This window comes from Phacochoerus africanus, chromosome 2 (assembly GCF_016906955.1).
Source record: "Phacochoerus africanus isolate WHEZ1 chromosome 2, ROS_Pafr_v1, whole genome shotgun sequence".
Taxonomy (NCBI): domain Eukaryota; kingdom Metazoa; phylum Chordata; class Mammalia; order Artiodactyla; family Suidae; genus Phacochoerus; species Phacochoerus africanus.
The window spans coordinates 263,180,689-263,197,032 of NC_062545.1; the positions used below are offsets into that span (position 1 = coordinate 263,180,689).

The 16,344-nt window shown below is 41.8% G+C and overlaps 1 protein-coding gene across 5 annotated transcripts in view; it reads left to right on the plus strand.

Annotated features, from left to right (window-relative positions):
• CNTRL (centriolin) overlaps positions 1-16,344 on the plus strand; it is a 96,104-nt gene that overhangs the window by 74,604 nt on the left and 5,156 nt on the right. For all 5 annotated transcript variants that reach the window (XM_047768296.1, XM_047768297.1, XM_047768299.1 and 2 more), the window contains 13 exons: positions 14-154; positions 254-380; positions 1,785-1,949; positions 2,838-2,997; positions 4,366-4,481; positions 4,565-4,782; positions 7,250-7,407; positions 8,921-8,994; positions 9,640-9,828; positions 10,255-10,480; positions 12,887-13,092; positions 13,991-14,131; positions 16,029-16,301. In XM_047768296.1, coding sequence (XP_047624252.1) covers positions 14-154; positions 254-380; positions 1,785-1,949; positions 2,838-2,997; positions 4,366-4,481; positions 4,565-4,782; positions 7,250-7,407; positions 8,921-8,994; positions 9,640-9,828; positions 10,255-10,480; positions 12,887-13,092; positions 13,991-14,131; positions 16,029-16,301 — 2,194 coding nt within the window. The remainder of the gene's footprint in view (positions 1-13; positions 155-253; positions 381-1,784; positions 1,950-2,837; positions 2,998-4,365; positions 4,482-4,564; positions 4,783-7,249; positions 7,408-8,920; positions 8,995-9,639; positions 9,829-10,254; positions 10,481-12,886; positions 13,093-13,990; positions 14,132-16,028; positions 16,302-16,344) is intronic.

The following is a 16,344-nucleotide window of genomic DNA, read 5'->3' on the forward strand; positions in this document are numbered from 1 at the left end:
TGATGTGTTTTAGATTGCTCCAGGCTGACACCAAGGATTTGGAGCAGCACAAAATCGAGCAGGAAGAAATCTTGAAGGAGATAAACAAAGTTGTTGCGGCAAAAGATTCAGACTTCCAGTGTCTAAACAAGAAGAAGGAAAAGCTGACAGAAGAGTAAGTATGGCCTCTGTAGGGCTTCAGGGGGCTTGTGCTGGAAGATGGCTCTTGGGGCTCTGTCTCCCGATCTGCTCTAGTACTGCTGGTGCTTTGTAGGCTGCAGAAACTGCAAAGAGACATCGAGACCGCAGAACGCACGGAGGATCATCACCTGCAGGTCCTTAAGGAGTCCGAGACCCTCCTGCAGGCCAAGAGAACAGAGCTGGAAAAGCTAAAAAGCCAGGTATGGCAGCAGACACCTTGAAATACCAGTTTAGGCTGTTTTGAAACCTACATTCATGTTATGAGTATAAAAAATAATACATGGGAGTTCCTGTCGTGGCTCAGTGATTAACGAATCCGACTAGGAACCATGAGGTTGCTTGTTCGATCCCTGCCCTTGCTCAGTGGGTTAAGGATCTGGTGTTGCCATGAGCTGTGGTGTAGGTTGCAGACGCAGCTCGGATCTCACGTTGCTGTGGCTCTGGCGTAGGCTGGTGGCTACAGCTCCAATTAGACCGCTAGCCTAGAAACCTCCATATGCCGCGGGATCGGCCCTAGAAAAGGCAAAAAGACAAAATAATAATAATAATATGTTTGTGGGAAAGGCTAGAAAATACAAAACAAAATATAAATGAGGCTGTATATCCTAGTGGTTAATAGTAGAGTCCAACCCTCATTTGGATTTCAACTCAATGTATTACTGAATAGAAGAAGTGAGTCTCAAAACAGGATACACTTTGAGATCATTTATGTTAAATGTGTTTACAGACACTTAAGTTTGAATTTTTAGTCTGTATCAAAGTACAAAGTGGTTATCTGACAAGGGATTATTAGTATTTTCTATTTCTTTCCTTTGGCATGTCTACATTCTGTAAGTGAATATGTATCACCCTTAAAATATTTAGTTTTAAACTTAAAAAATGAATAACATTTTTCTTTCTTTTTTTTTTGTCTTTTTAGGGCCACATCTGAGGTATGTGGAGATTCCCAGGCTAGTGGTCTCATTGGATCTGTAGCCACTGGCATGTGCCACAGCCACAGATCCAAACTGCATCTGCCACCTATACCGCAGCTCATGGCAATGCCAGGTCCTTAACCCACTGAGTGAGGCCTCATGGATACTAGTCGGATTCATTTCTGCTGAGCCACAATGGGAACTCCAAGATGAATAAATTTTTAAAATCCCTGCATAACTTTCATTGCCAAGGTGGTTGTCAGTTGGAATAAGGTATAGATATGAGAGTTCTTTGAAAACCATATCCTGAGTGAGGGATAACCATTATCATATTTTTTTTTTTGTTCTGATTTGAGTGTTTATATGTATGTGAGTGCAAATCCTCTCTTTTTTTGGCCATAGCAGGCAGTAGCTTGATGTGGTATCTCAGTTCTCAGACCAGGGATGGAACCTGGGCCACAGTGGTGAAAGCACAAATTCTAATTGCTAGACCAGGGAATTCTCATCAAGGCCTTTGTTAGGCATTTTATGCCTGCACTCCCAGCCTGCCCTCCTGACTCTTGCATCTAGGATAATTAGAATAGGACTACCTCCTAGTTGCCCCTCACAACCTCTAGCTGGAATAAATATTCTTATCCTCCATCTCAGCACTTTGTCAAGCTTTGCGTTCTCTCCTTTTCTTTAATGCAGGTGACAGGTCAGCAGCAGGAGATGGCTGTCCTGGACAGACAGTTGGGGCATAAAAAGGAGGAGCTGCATCTCCTCCAGGGAAGCATGGTCCAGGCCAAAGCTGACCTCCAGGAAGCACTGAGACTGGGAGAAACCGAAGTTGCTGAGAAGTGCAGTCACATCAGGGTATGTTTTTCAGCAGTTTTCCGTAAGAATCCTAGTATAGGGCTTATAGATTTATTTTGAGATATTTTCCTCAGTTCCTCCCAAAATGCAAATATAAATTCCTGAATTTTGACCCCTCTGTAAGTTCAGCTTGATGCTGTCTTATGTATCCATGCAGTGGCTGTCTTATGTAGCTGTCCCCCATGTTGTTTCCAGAACATTCTCAAGGTTTTCTGCCTCTGTACCTTTCTCATACTACTTCCTCTCCAGGAATTCCCTTTCTGGCAATGTCCAGATCCAACCCTATTTTCATGGTCCAGCCTCATGCCTCTAAAAAAGACTTGCCTGATTTTTCCCTTACCCGGCAATGAGTTTCTCTCACTTCTGACTTTGGTAAACTCTGCGCATTTCTAGGGCGTCTTAGCCTTTTGTGATCTTGTTTATGTTCCCTACGTTACTTCTGCACAAGGTGCTAAGCCCCTTGAGGGCAGGAGATGTGTCTGAATCAGCCGTTCTCCTCTTCTATGCATTGCCTTGCTCATAGTAAATATTACATATATATGTATGTATACATGTATTTTGGGGGGGGCTGTGCCTGCAGCATGGGTAAGTTCATGGAGAGGGATTGAACCCAAGCCTTGGCCGTGACAATGCCGGATCCTTAACTACTAGGCCACCAGGGAACTCCGTGCATATACATTTTAAATGAAGATAATATGTCACTTCTATTACATAAAAATATGTTAGTGTAAAATATAGTGCTGTTCTTGATGTAAAATGTGAAAATGAGTTTGTTTCCAAATGAGAATTTCTGTGAAATGAAATACTTAATAACAGAACTGATTTAAAAGTAATTTCTATTCATAATTTGGTAGGGGCAGGTTGACTTCTTTTCTTTCTTCTGCACAGGAAGTAAAATCTCTTCTAGAAGAACTGAGTTTTCAGAAAGGAGAACTGAACGTCCAGATTAGTGAGAAAAAAACTCAACTTTCACTTATAAAGCAGGAAATTGAAAAAGAAGAAGAAAATCTTCAGGTAGTTTTAGGGCAGATGTCTAAACACAAAACTGGTAAGTTTAAAGGAAAGCAGTTATATAAAGTTTGATGTTGGGAATGTCTGTATTCCAGGTCTCAGAAAAAATACAAATGGTCAAATAAACTTTTAACCTTATTTCTAATCAAAGAAAAGCAGATTAGAAAAGGAATATGATGTTTTATGCCATTCAGGTTGATTAAAAGCAATTAGTAATCATCTTCATTGCTGACCAGAGTGTGAGGAAGGAAGAGCACTTCCAGACTGTGGATTGAATTACACATTGGAACAACCTCCCAGGGTCTTAAGGCTCTTAGAATTCACGCTTGTTAAACCAGGTAGCCCATTTCTAGTTGTCTAGCAAGGACAAGCATTTGTGCACATTGCAGCGATATTTTTTTTCTTTTTCTTTTTTTTTTAAGACGTAAGCCTTTATTTCCTTATTTCACAAATTAAGCTGACTGAGTCAGTTACTTGCAGCAAAATTTATAATGACAAAATTTGGAAACAAATGATGAATTTAAAAACCACATTTTAACATTTAATGACATGCAAAAATACTGATGAGAGAAGAGTGAAAAATAGATTAAAACTGAATATAGAGGAGTTCCTGTTGTGGCTCAGCAGGTTAAGAACCCTACCTAGTATCCATGAAGATGTGGGTTCAATCCCTGGCCTGGCTCAGTGGATTAAGGATCCAGTGTTGCCGAAAGCTGCAGCACAGGTCACAGATGCGACTTGGATCTGGCATTGCTGTGGCTATGGCATAGGCTGGCAGCTACAGCTCTGATTCAACCCCTAGCCTGGGAACTTCCATAATACTGCAGTGCATTCCTAAACAGCAAAAAAAAAAAAGACTGAATATAGAGTGTAGTCCTAATTTATTTTAAAGTGTGTGTGTGTGCATGCATGTGCAAACATGCACATTCCTAGAAGAAAATACAGCAGGTGCTCTTGCAGTAGTGATTATCTTTGGATGGTAGGATAATGATGGGTTTTCCTTTTTTTCTTTTATACTTTTTATCAAATTTTCTATAATGAGAAAATATTTTATAATCAGAAAAAATAGTTAATATCTCAAAATCTATATTTCAAATGAAAAAAGAATTATATAAAATCTCACCTGATGCATTTTAAAGTTTTTTCTATTTGTTTTAATTTGAATTCTCTTAAGTAGGGTACGTGAATTAAAACCAGATCTTTGTTAAATGTTTTTGTTTATAACAAAATTTAACGAATTAATGTCTAACCAAATACAATTGATTAGTATTAGTGTCCATTAATTCAGTGCAACAGTTTGATTATCTGTTGTTTCTTGTATCAGCCAGTAATATTATTTTCTGTTTCATTTTGTAAATGTTTCCATATGCATTTAATAGCCTGGACCATGCTTTGTTTCTGTTAGAGCTAAAGAATATTCTGGACATGTTGCAACTTGAAAACAATGAGCTACAAGGTTTGAAGCTACAACATGACCAAAAGGTGTCTGAGTTAGAGAAGACTCAGGTTGAAGTGCTGGAGGTAATAAATGAGGCTGTTTTACTCGTAGCCAACCGTGGCCTCTCTCTTTTAGCATGCTTGAACCCCTGTTTTATCTGCTTTAGGAGAAGCTGGAGTTAGAGAATTTGCAGCAGACAGCCCTGCGACAGAAAGGGGAAATAGAGTGGCAAAAGCAGCTCCTAGAGAGGGACAAACGAGAAATAGAGCGAATAACTGCTGAGACCCGAGCATTGCAGTTGTGTGTTGAATCTTTGTGCAAACAAAAGGAAGATCTCGAAGAGAAATGTGACAGCTGGGAAAAGAAGTTGGCACAAACCAAACGGTGAGAGCAGGAACAAATAAGCTCGCAGGATCCCTTCTGGAGGGCTACAGCATTATAAACACCATTTAAAAAATTGGAAAATTGAGAAAAGGCAAAAAAATAAAAATATGCAACAGACTCAGTGTCATAATACAGTTTACCAGTAGCATTTTGGGGTGACTTTCCTTTTAGGTTTTTTCCCCTCAAAACATTTTTTTAAAGTAATTTGTGATTTTTTTTTTTAAAGTAAAATAATGTATGCTTGGAAGATATGAATACATAGAGAGATAATACCTTGTTTGTGGGTAGGAAGATCTAATCTTAACGCATTGTTAAGATTCCATTCTCTTCAAATTGATCAATAGATTCAAAACAATCACAGTCAAAATCTCAACAGACTTTTTAAATAGAAATTGACTGTCGGATTCTAAAATGGGTGTTGAAATGCAGAGGATCTAGAAAAGAATATAAAACTTTTAAAATATGACACCAAATAGACCAATGGAACAGAAGAGAAGGTCTACAAGTAAACTCACAAATATATGCACAGCTGATTTTGACAAAGATGCAAAGTAGAGAAAAGATGGTATTTTCAAAAAAATGTTGCTGAGAGCACTGCAGATCCAAAGACAAAAAAATGAACCTCGAGCTATACCTCACACTCCATTATAAAAGTTAACTTGAGTTCCACTCTGGTGCACTGGGTTAAGAATCTGACTGCAGTGGCTCAGGTCACTCCAGAGGCACGGGTTCCGTCTCTGGCCCGGTGCAGTGTGTTAAAGGATCCAGAGTTACCGCAGCTGCAGCATAGGTCGCACCTGCGCTTCAGATCCAATCCTTGGCCTGGGAACTTCCATATGCCTTGAATACAGCCATTAAAAAAAAAAATTAATAATAGGAGTTCCCGTCGTGGCGCAGTGGTTAACGAATCCGACTAGGAACCATGAGGTTGTGGGTTCGGTCCCTGCCCTTGCTCAGTGGGTTAACGATCCGGCGTTGCTGTGAGCTGTGGTGTAGGTTGCAGACGCGGCTCGGATCCCGAGTTGCTGTGGCTCTGACGTAGGCCAGTGGCTACAGCTCCGATTCGACCCCTAGCCTGGGAACCTCCATATGCCTCGGAAGCGGCCCAAAGAAATAGCGAAAAGACAAAAAAAAAAAAATTAATAATAATAATAAAATGACTCGTAAACATAATTTAAAACCAAAATATAAAACTTCCAGGTGAAAACATAGGGGGGAAGAAAATCTTTGTGGCCTTGGGTTAGGCAAAAAATTGTTCAGGCAAGACACTGAGAGCATGATCCATAAAGAGTAAATTGATAAAATTGGATTTCTTCAAAATTAAGAACTCCCGGTTCTCAAAAGACACTGTTGAGATAATGAAAGGTCATCTCACAGACAGGGAGAGAAATCTGATAAAAGACTTGTATATATAATATTAGAGTATATATAATATATAATAGTATATAATAGTATATGTTATATTTACGTATGTTATATTTATATGTGTGTGTATATAAAATGGATTTTCAAAACAGTAATTAAAAAATGAACAACCCAGTTTTTTAAATGGGCAAAAGATTTGAACATTTTATTTAGGAAGATATATGGATGGCAAATAAGCACATGAAAAGATGCTAAGTATCATTAACCATTAGGGAAATGCAAATTAAAACTATAGTGAGATATTACATACCTATTAGAATAGTTAAGAATACCAAATGCTAGCAAGGAACTTTGATACACAATTGGTGGGTGTATAAAATGTTAGTAAGACCACTTTGGAAAATAGTTTAGCAGTTACTTAAAAATTCAAACACACCTACCAGAAGATCTAGCTATCCCGCACCTAGAGATGGAAGCATATATTCATGCAAAAACTCTAGACTGATGCTGTTCATAGCAGCTTCATTTGCAGTAGCCCAAAATGGAAACAATTTAAATGCCCATCAGCTGATGAATGGATTGGCAGATATCAATACCGTGGAACACTACTCAGCAGTAAAAAGGAATGGAGTATTGATAGATACAACAGCATGGATGAATCTCAAAGTAATTAGCTCAGTGAAAGAAGCTAGACAACAGCCAACCCACAGTGTATGGTTCCACTTATGTAAAGGGCTGCATGCTCATACATACCTGCTTTTTGGACAAGTCCTATTACACACACAATTGTACTTCCTCCTTTTTCACTTATCGGCAGTGAGTGATCCATTATAATCACATTTTTGGAATAACAAGTGCTATCTATGTTATCTCTGATTCTTACAAAACTTCAATTTAGTGAGTCATTCTTTGAATGACGAACATTCCAAATGTTCTATTTGGAAAGCTTGAAAATAAGGTTTCTTTTGAAAATGAGTTGAAGAGCCTTATATTTTGTGAATATTTATACTCATTCAGACTGGAGTGAAAACATTTCTTGTCTGGTGTTGTGTTTGAACATTTTATATTTGACAGTCTAACTTATTCTCTGCTTGTATTGTAGGGGTTTAGCAGCTACAGAAGAGACTAGCAGAACAAAACAGTCAGATTTAGAGAAGTTGGAATTGGATGTCCGAAAACTGCAGCAGGAAGTAGACCAACTGAACAGAAACAAACTGTCACTGCACAAAGACATGGCAGCAATGCAGCAGCAGCTCCAAGGTCTGAGGCAGCACAGCCGGAGAGATGTGACTTTCTTCCTCTTGCTAGATTCTTTTTTTAATTGTTACCTTATTACAGAAATAATTCATGCTTAAGAAGTGACAACATTCTAAAATTAGATGGGGTGGTGTTTGCGCAACTCTGAATATACTAAAAGCCACAAAATAGTATACTTTAAATGGGTGAAGTGCATGGTATGTGAATTACATCTCAATAAAGTTGTTTTTTAAAAAACTAATTCAGGAATTCCCATCGTGGCTCAGTGGAAACAAATCCGACAAGTATCCATAAGGATGCAGGTTTGATCCCTGACCTCACTCAGTGGGTTAAGGATTCGGCATTGCCATGAGCCTTGGTGTAGGTCACAGATGCAGCTGGGATTTGACATGCTGTAGCTGTGGTATAGGCCAGCAGCTACAGCTCTGATTTGACCCCTAACCTGGGAACCTCCCTATGCCAAGGGTATGGCCCTAAAAAGCCAAAAAAAAAAAAAATCTTTAGAGAACAATTTGAAAACATAGCAAAATGAAATAAAGATGACTATTAAATTCATTCCTTAGAGGTAATTTCTACTATCAATTTAGTAAATACCCTTCCACATTTTTCTTTGGAGTGTATATGTGTATATGGATGTTTTTAAAAGTAAATGCAAGTAACATCTTTAGGAGTTCCTGTTGTGGCTTAGCGGTAACGAACCTGACTAGTATCTATGAGGATGTGGGTTCTATCCCTGGCCTTGCTCAGTGGGTTAAGGATCTGGCATTGCCATGAGCTATGATGTAGGTCACAGACACAGCTCAGGTCCCACATTGCTGTGGCTGTGGTGTAGGCCGGCAGCTACTGCTCCAATTCAACCCCTAGCCTGGGAACATCCATATGCCACAGGTGTGGTCCTAAAACAAAAAAAAAAACTTTATTACCAGCTTTTTATACATCCTCATGATTGTTTATATAGAAGTTACTAAGTAATCCTAGCTAGCAGTATACTTGTTGAGCACTTATCATGCCTTTGGCATGATGCAAATGTAGCATTTTTATGAGATAGAAACTCTTATCTCACCCATTTACAGGTAAGGCAACTTAAGCTTAGTTTCCTTGTGACTTGCTTAAGTTCTCACAACCAGTAAGTGACAAAACCAGTATAGATATAAAACTTATTCCCAAATTGTCCTCCTGAATGATCGTACCAAATCTATATTTCTACCAAACATGTAGAAGGTACATGTTTTTAAACCTTGCATGTCATCAACACTAGGTATTATCTGTAAGTTTTTTTATTGTGAGGTTTTGAACGTGTAAGTCTTTACAAACATGGGCTCCAAGCCCAGATCTGGATTGTGCATGTACCTCTCTTTTGGCCTTATTAGTAAGATGGAGTAGCATAATCATGCATTCAGCAGAAGTTTAAATTCACTTCCACTCTACTTTTTTTGAGGGTGCTGATGGGAATCTGGGAAAATATATATATATACACATATATATTTCTTATTTTATGTAAATGTTATTTCTATAGAAAAACGAGAAGCAGTAAACTCATTACAGGAGGAGCTAGCTGATGTCCAAGACCGTTTGAACCCAGCAAAGCAGGTAAGCCTAGCACATACAATCCTAATGGTGTGCAGGTGGTTGAGTTAACAAATCAAGTAGGCTGGTTTCTTTTCACACCTTTGATAGTCTTTATTTCTAAGATATTTAAAACTTAAAGTATTCCATCCTTTGAAAAGTCTTACACAGGTTCTTATGAATATTTTCTGGATTGTTAGAAATATGGTAATTTTTTAAAAAAAATGCTTAGTTTTGGGTTCCTTGAAAAAAGAAATATTATTTTCTGAGTATTTTAACCTATGTAAATATTTCAAATAATAACAAAACCAAGACTTTAGGTTCATTTTTTAATCAGAATTGAGGCTTCAGCTTTTTTTAATCTTAGCAATCCTGTGAGGTGGTGGTGGTTTATTCCCACCTCAGTGACAAGGCAGCTAAAGCTCAGAGGAACTGAGTCTCTTGCTGAGGTTAAGACATCTGTTATTTTTTTTTTTTTAAGATACTAACAAGAGGGAAGCCAGTGATTACATTGAGTTCTGGGTATCTTTGTAAGTTTGCTGAGATAATAAAGGATATGGAACTTCTGTGTTTCTCATTTTGTCAGACTTAATAGATGCTGGTGTGGCACTTGCCACATCTAATGAAGGGTGCTTTTTTCATAGTTTCCATTTGTTGTTTCACCTGAAGGACCTGCTCCACACCACCAAGCGTCAGGATGCACTGCTCAGTGAGCAGACCAGGCTCCAGAAGGACATCAGTGAATGGGTAAAGAAGTTGGAAGTCTGCCGAAAAGAAGAGGAAGCAAAACAACAGCAGCTGCAAGTGCTTCAGGATGAGGTTGAAGAAAACAAGGCCACACTAGCCCAGCAAGAAATGGTACAGCTCATCTGTGATATGAAAGGAAACACTTTGTCTCTCGTGTGAGCTTTCTGCCCTGGCAGGGAGCTGCTGAGAAGTATCCCCTGGGGACTAGCTTTCCTGCCCTGCCCTGCCTGACATGGGGGGATTTCACACCAGCTCTTTGACTCCCTTGGTGGTAATATTTATGGACCATTAAGGCCATAAAACATAGCCCATAAAAGAATCTTGGTGGCCACGTGCCATTTCCTGCTTGAATCCCTTCTTCACATGCTGGCCAAAGAGTTTTCCAGTCCCAACTTGATCACCTTTGTAAAGAGCCACTCACTGTCACTATGGGCTGTTTTCTGCTTTCTGTAGAACTGGAATCTATCTCGTCTCCATGAAGATTCCCCAGAACACTATTTGTTATTTTATGACTAACTCAGGCTATTCTCCATTAAGATGTTTCAAAGACTCCAGAAAGAGCGAGAAAGTGAAGAAAAAAAATTAGAAGTGAGTAGAGCGACACTGAAGGAGCAGCAGCACCAGCTGGAAAAGGAAATAACAGACCAGAAAAGCAAACTGGACCAGGTGCTTAGCAAGGTGTTGGTGGCTGAAGAGCGCATCAGAACTCTGCAGGAAGAGGAACGGTGGGCTGAGACCCTGGAGAAGACGCTCTCCCAAACCCGTATGTATTGTGGCACCCGTGTGGCAGCGAGGTGGGGCATCTGCTGATTGTCTTGTAAAGTGTTTAAAGGAGTCCCAGCCCCCAGCCATGGCCCAGCAGGAGCGGGGATAAGCACAGCCGGAAGTACAATCCTCATATGATCCTCCCAGCCCCGTGAGAGATGGGGAAACAGGCTCAGAGGGACAAAGGGAATTTGTCTTCATGGGGTGGGATTAGATGCTAGACTGTCAGATCATTCTCTTTAATTGTGTTGCTTTCCTCGAGAATGCTATCTCAAGAAAGTGGGACATTAAGGCAAAAAAGTGCCAGAAGGTCCCAAAAGCTCTAAAGGCTTTGAGCTTTGGGAACAGTGTCCATTTCATCTCAAGCAAGTTTTTTGTTTGTTTATTTGTTTAGGGCTGCGCCCATAGCAAATGGAGGTTCCCAGACTAGGGACTGAATTAGAGCTGTAGCTGCTGGCCTACACCACAGCCACAGCAACACCAGATCTGAGCTGCGTCTGTGACCTACATCACAGCTCACGGCAACCCTGGATGCTTGACCCACTGAGCAAGGCCTGGGATTGAACCTGTGTTCTCATGGATCCTAGTCAGATTCCCTTCCACTGTGCCATGATGGGGACTCCATCTCAACCAGTTTTTAAAAAACAATATTAACACTTCTCCTTCTATTCAAATTGGACATAGTAAATGGTACCAGGACACAGGTGTTGGCCTTTGGGTCTGCTTTCTCTCTTGAGCCACACACAAATGAAGTTGACATGGGAATCCAGGGTAAATGATAGTTCTCACACAAATAAGTGGGTTACTTTTTTTAGGCTTCAGGGTTTTTTTAAATAATTAATACATTTTAGGATCTGTTAAAGTATAGTTGATTTGGAGTTCCTGTTGGGGCACAGTGGGTTAAGTACTTGACTGCAGCACCTGGGGTTGCTGCAGAGGCGCAGGTTTGATCACCGTCCTGGGAACTTCCATATGCCACACCTTCAGCCATTAAAAAATACACAAATAAAGTATACTTGATTTAGGAGTTGCTGTCATGGCTCAGTGGTTAACAAATCCAACTAGAACCATGAGATTGTGAGTTCGATCCCTGGCCTTGCTCAGTGGGTTAAGGATCCCCTTGCTCAGTGGGTTAAGGATCTGGTGTTGCCATGAGCTGTGGTGTAGCCTGGCGGCTACAGCTCCAATTAGACCCCTAGCCTGGGAACTTCCATATGCCACAGGTGAGGCCCTAGAAAAAGACAGACAAAGAAAAAATAAAGTATGCTTGGTTTACAATGCTGTGCTAATTTCTGCTATACAGTAAAGTGACTTAGTCCTACATATATTATTTTTTCTTTTTTTTTAAATGGGCTTCAGGTTTTACTAATGCTCAGAAAATATTGTTCTATCCTGAGTGAACTCAGTGAACCTGGAATCTGAAAAAGTTATTTTTCTTTTTTCCCTGGGAATTCTTGACACTTCCAGATGCAATTATTTCTTTTTTCCTTCCTTTCTTTTTCTTTTTTTTAGGGCCGCACCCGTGGCATGTGAAGGTTTCCAGGCTAGAGGTTGAATTGGTGTTGCAGGTGCCAGCCTACACCATAGCCACAGCAACGCCAGATCCAAGCAGTGTCTGTGACCTACACCACAGCTCACGGCAACACCAGGTCCTTAACCCACTGAGTGAAGCCGGGGATTGAACCTGAGTCCTCATGGATCCTAGTCGGGTTCATTACCGCTGAGCTACGACAGGAACTCCCTCAGTCATTTCATTATGAAAATGAAACTTAACAAATATGCTGAGTCTGACCATGCCACAGGTGTGAGAAGTGAAATCTGGGCAGGGTGTTACTTTACAGAGGGTGATTAGAAATATCTGTTTTAAATATCGATGTAGGTATAAGCATTACTTATTGAGTGCTCACTATGCACTAGGTGTTCGCATATGTGATTCCCATTAAACACCAGGAGACAAGGTCCTTCTGTAGAAAATAAGGGCTCATACTTGTCCACATCCCGGGTTCTTTCTACTGCGCTGCCTCCCATCAAGGAAGAAATACTGGTGTGCCTCCCTTTGTTAAAACTGGGGCTTCCAAAAAGATTCCAGCAGCTTGTTCTATGTTCCCTGCACCTCAGAATTGGTGCTCTTTACTCTCTTTGGTCTCAAAGACTCTAGGGAAGACAGTAGCTGCCTGTCACTTCAGAATCAGGCTCTCCAGGAACAAATTTCATCAAGGGTCACCCTTATCTGGGCCTTTTTCTGGGCCTCCGGTGTGAGTCGGGGAGGCTTGGGAGACTGCGCCGTGGAGGGATGCGCCCGACTGGGTGGCATGTCATCGTGCTATCTGCCCATAAGGGGAGGAAGGCTCAGCCCTCGGCCGCCCGGGGCCTCAGGCTCAACTACTAAAAATGCTCATTTCAGAACGACAGCTTTCAGAGCGGGAGCAGCAATTACTGGAAAAGTCGGGTGAGCTGCTGGCTCTCCAGAAAGAGACGGACGCTATGAGGGCAGACTTCAGCCTCTTGCGGAACCAGTTCTTGACAGAAAGAAAGAAAGCCGAGAAACAGGTTGCCAGCCTGAAGGAAGCACTTAAGATCCAGCGGAGCCAGCTAGAGAAGAACCTTCTTGTGAGTGCCTACTGCCCTGGGAGTTTATGAGGAAATGATGCTTTTAAATTTTTAAACTAAAACACTGCTTCAGTGGAGAGAAACTAAATTGCCTATCAACCCAGACCCTAACCCACCTATTGTTTTTGGTGCATTTAAGACTAGTTTGTTCTTGAAGCTGAGGGTAGATTTTGTCTGAGGCTGGGCTGCAACCCTGGAGGAGCTGGCTGGCTGGCTGGAATGACGGTCCCATGCACAGACCGGGTCAGCACCAGGCAGAGAGCACTCTCCACGAGCGAGTCCTGCTCACACCTCCCCGGCAGGGGTGAATGGGTGTGGGCCGAGGAAAGCTTCTGAAGACGCTTAAGACCGGGAAGCTTAATCTACCATGCTTTAATCCCTGAAATAAGTTTTGGGAGATGATACTCTGATGAGTTCAAAACAGTTTATGGTGAGAGGAAGCTGATGGGCAGCGATAGGGGCTGTCAGAGGAATGGATTTTTCTAACGGCTCTGGAGGAAGTAACGTCGTGCTGTTGTGTGGCGGGTACTTTCCCACCGAGGGTGTTTCCCAGGGGGTGGTGACACCTAGAGTCAGTGACGGGCAGCGTGGATCGTAAGAGAGTATGTAGACATCTAGATGTTAACCCTCCTAGGAACCCTATGATGGTGGGTATTGTTCACGTTCACAGACAAGGGAGGTAACCTGTTGTCGGTGGTAACGTGGCAGCTCTAGGATTCAGACTTTGGGCTAACAGACTGGCTGTGTGTTCGTGCCCAGCTCTACCACAGCTGCTAAAGAAGGCATGTAGATTATTCCCCTGATGGGAAATGAAGTCACAGAGCTAGGGAGGGTGTGAGCCGGCAGCGCACACCTCCACATGCTGAACCCCAGGGTCGTTGTCCCCTTCTTGTGCCAGGAGCAAAAGCAGGAGAACAGCTGCATGCAGAAGGAAATGGCAACCATCGAGCAGGTGGCCCAGGACAACCATGAGCGGGCCAGGCGCCTGATGAAGGAGCTCGGCCAGATGCAGCAGGAGTACACAGAGCTCAAGAGACAGGTGCGCCCACAGCCCCAAGGGCTCAGGCAGAGCTAACTTCTTAGCTCTTTTTCAAGGAGTATTTCTTTGTGAAAATTGCGAAATGCTAATTAATCAAATCTGTTTCTCTAGTTTTGAGATTTAGAAATATACCTCCATAAGAAAAGATGTTCAAAATGCACTTTTAAAATTCCCTTAAGTTCAACAAGCTTTTTATGTTAGTTTTTGAAAGAAAAATGGCAGTTGTTCAACATAAAATCTAATCATGTCCCAGAGAATTGTGTTGAAATGTTAGCTTTTATGCCAGAAAAAAAAAGTCTATGAAAGGAGTTCCCATCATGGCTCAGTGGGTTAAGAATCCGCCTAGTATCCACGAGGATGCAGGTTTGATCCCTGGCCTTGCTCAATGGGTTAAGATCCAGTGTTGGTGCAGGCTGCAGTGTAGGTCCCATGTTCCTATGGCTGTGGTGTAGGCCAGCATCTGCAGCTCCAGTTCGACCCCTAGCCTGGGAACTTCCATATGCCACAGGTGCATTCCTAAAAAGATAGAAAAGAAAAAGAAAAAAAAAAATCTGTAAGAGCCAGACTCCCAGGGAAGGATAAAATGACCCCAGGGGAAACCTTTGATAGCCTGCAGTCTAGCCAGGCTGAGGGCGTGAGAGCTGTTCACACTAGAGGGAGGGTCTAACCCTAGACGTCCCAGGTGTCCCTTAGCCAGCATCAGTGGCTGGGCCACCTCAAACTCTCTAGTCAGGCTGCTGTGGCCACTCAGTTGACCCTGCTACACCTTGTCCTTTGAATGACCTCATGTGGCCATTCAGTGACATCTGCGCCTATAACTACCCTGACCCTAGCCTTTCCACACACACACCCTCTGGCTTAAGAAAAAAATAACTTATTTAGAGGCAGTTAGCAGTGGGTATGACTGGAGTATCCTCCCTAAGCTCCTGTGGAGAGAGCCACAGAGGGTAGACTTAGGTACTAAACACGATCTGCAACATCTGAGGAAGCTTCCAGCCTGCCCACCAGACTCTCACCCGGAAAATGAAAGCATTTGACCAGATCTCTTCTAAGACCCCTTCCAGCATTAACATTATAATCTAATCATGCACAGCTTGTTTCAGTAAATGGCCCTTTTCTCATTTGGGTACCACTTAGGTGCTTCATATAAATTCTCACCTAGTCTCTCATTTGGGGATGCAAGGCATTATCTTCATGTATAAATGAGGTAACAGAGGTTCAGAAGTTAGCTAACTTGCCCTAAGTCATATTGGGAATGTTTACAGGAAATGAGATTAGAATCCCGCTGTCCTGGAGTTCCCGTCGTGGCGCAGTGGTTAACGAATCCGACTAGGAACCATGAGGTTGCGGGTCCGGTCCCTGCCCTTGCTCAGTGGGTTAACAATCCGGCGTTGCCGTGAGCTGTGGTGTAGGCTGCAGACGCGGCTCGGATCCTGCGTTGCTGTGGCTCTGGCGTAGGCCGGTGGCTACAGCTCCGATTCAACCTCTAGCCTGGGAACCTCCATATGCCGCAGGAGCGGCCCAAGAAATAGCAACAACAACAACAACAAAAAGACAAAAGACAAAAAAAAAAAAAAAAAGAATCCCGCTGTCTAGCTCCAAAGAGACTGATTTCTATAGAGTAATTCACATTCAAGGAACACAGTTGTCCATGCTTTTCTAAATGGAAGTTGCTTTAGTCAAAATGCCAGTAAAATCATTTACTTGGCAGCGTTTAGTTTCTCTGAGTAGATGAAAAATGGCATTTTTATGGTTCTGCTCACAGTAATTAACATTTGTAGGTCTTTAAATACATGACACGTATTTAAAACATTCAATTAAAACATTAACAATTAAACAGTTCAATTCCAAATAAGTCCCAGACTTTACCCAGTGGTATTTGACTCTCACGCTTTAGATGGCAAGCCAGAAAGATTTGGAAAGAAGACAAATAGAAATCAGTGAAGCAATGAGGACGCTTAAATCCGAAGTGAAAGATGAAATCAGAACCAGCCTGAAGAATCTTAACCAGTTCCTTCCAGAACTACCAGCCGATCTGGAAGCTATTTTGGAAAGGAACGAAAATCTGGAAGGAGGGTTGGAAAGCTTGAAAGAGAACTTTCCATTCACCATAAGTGAGAGGCCATCACCTTTTGAAGAAAAACTGAATTTTTCTCATGTTCACATAATGGTAAGCGTTTATCCTATTCTCTGGTCTTCATAAAAGGATCATT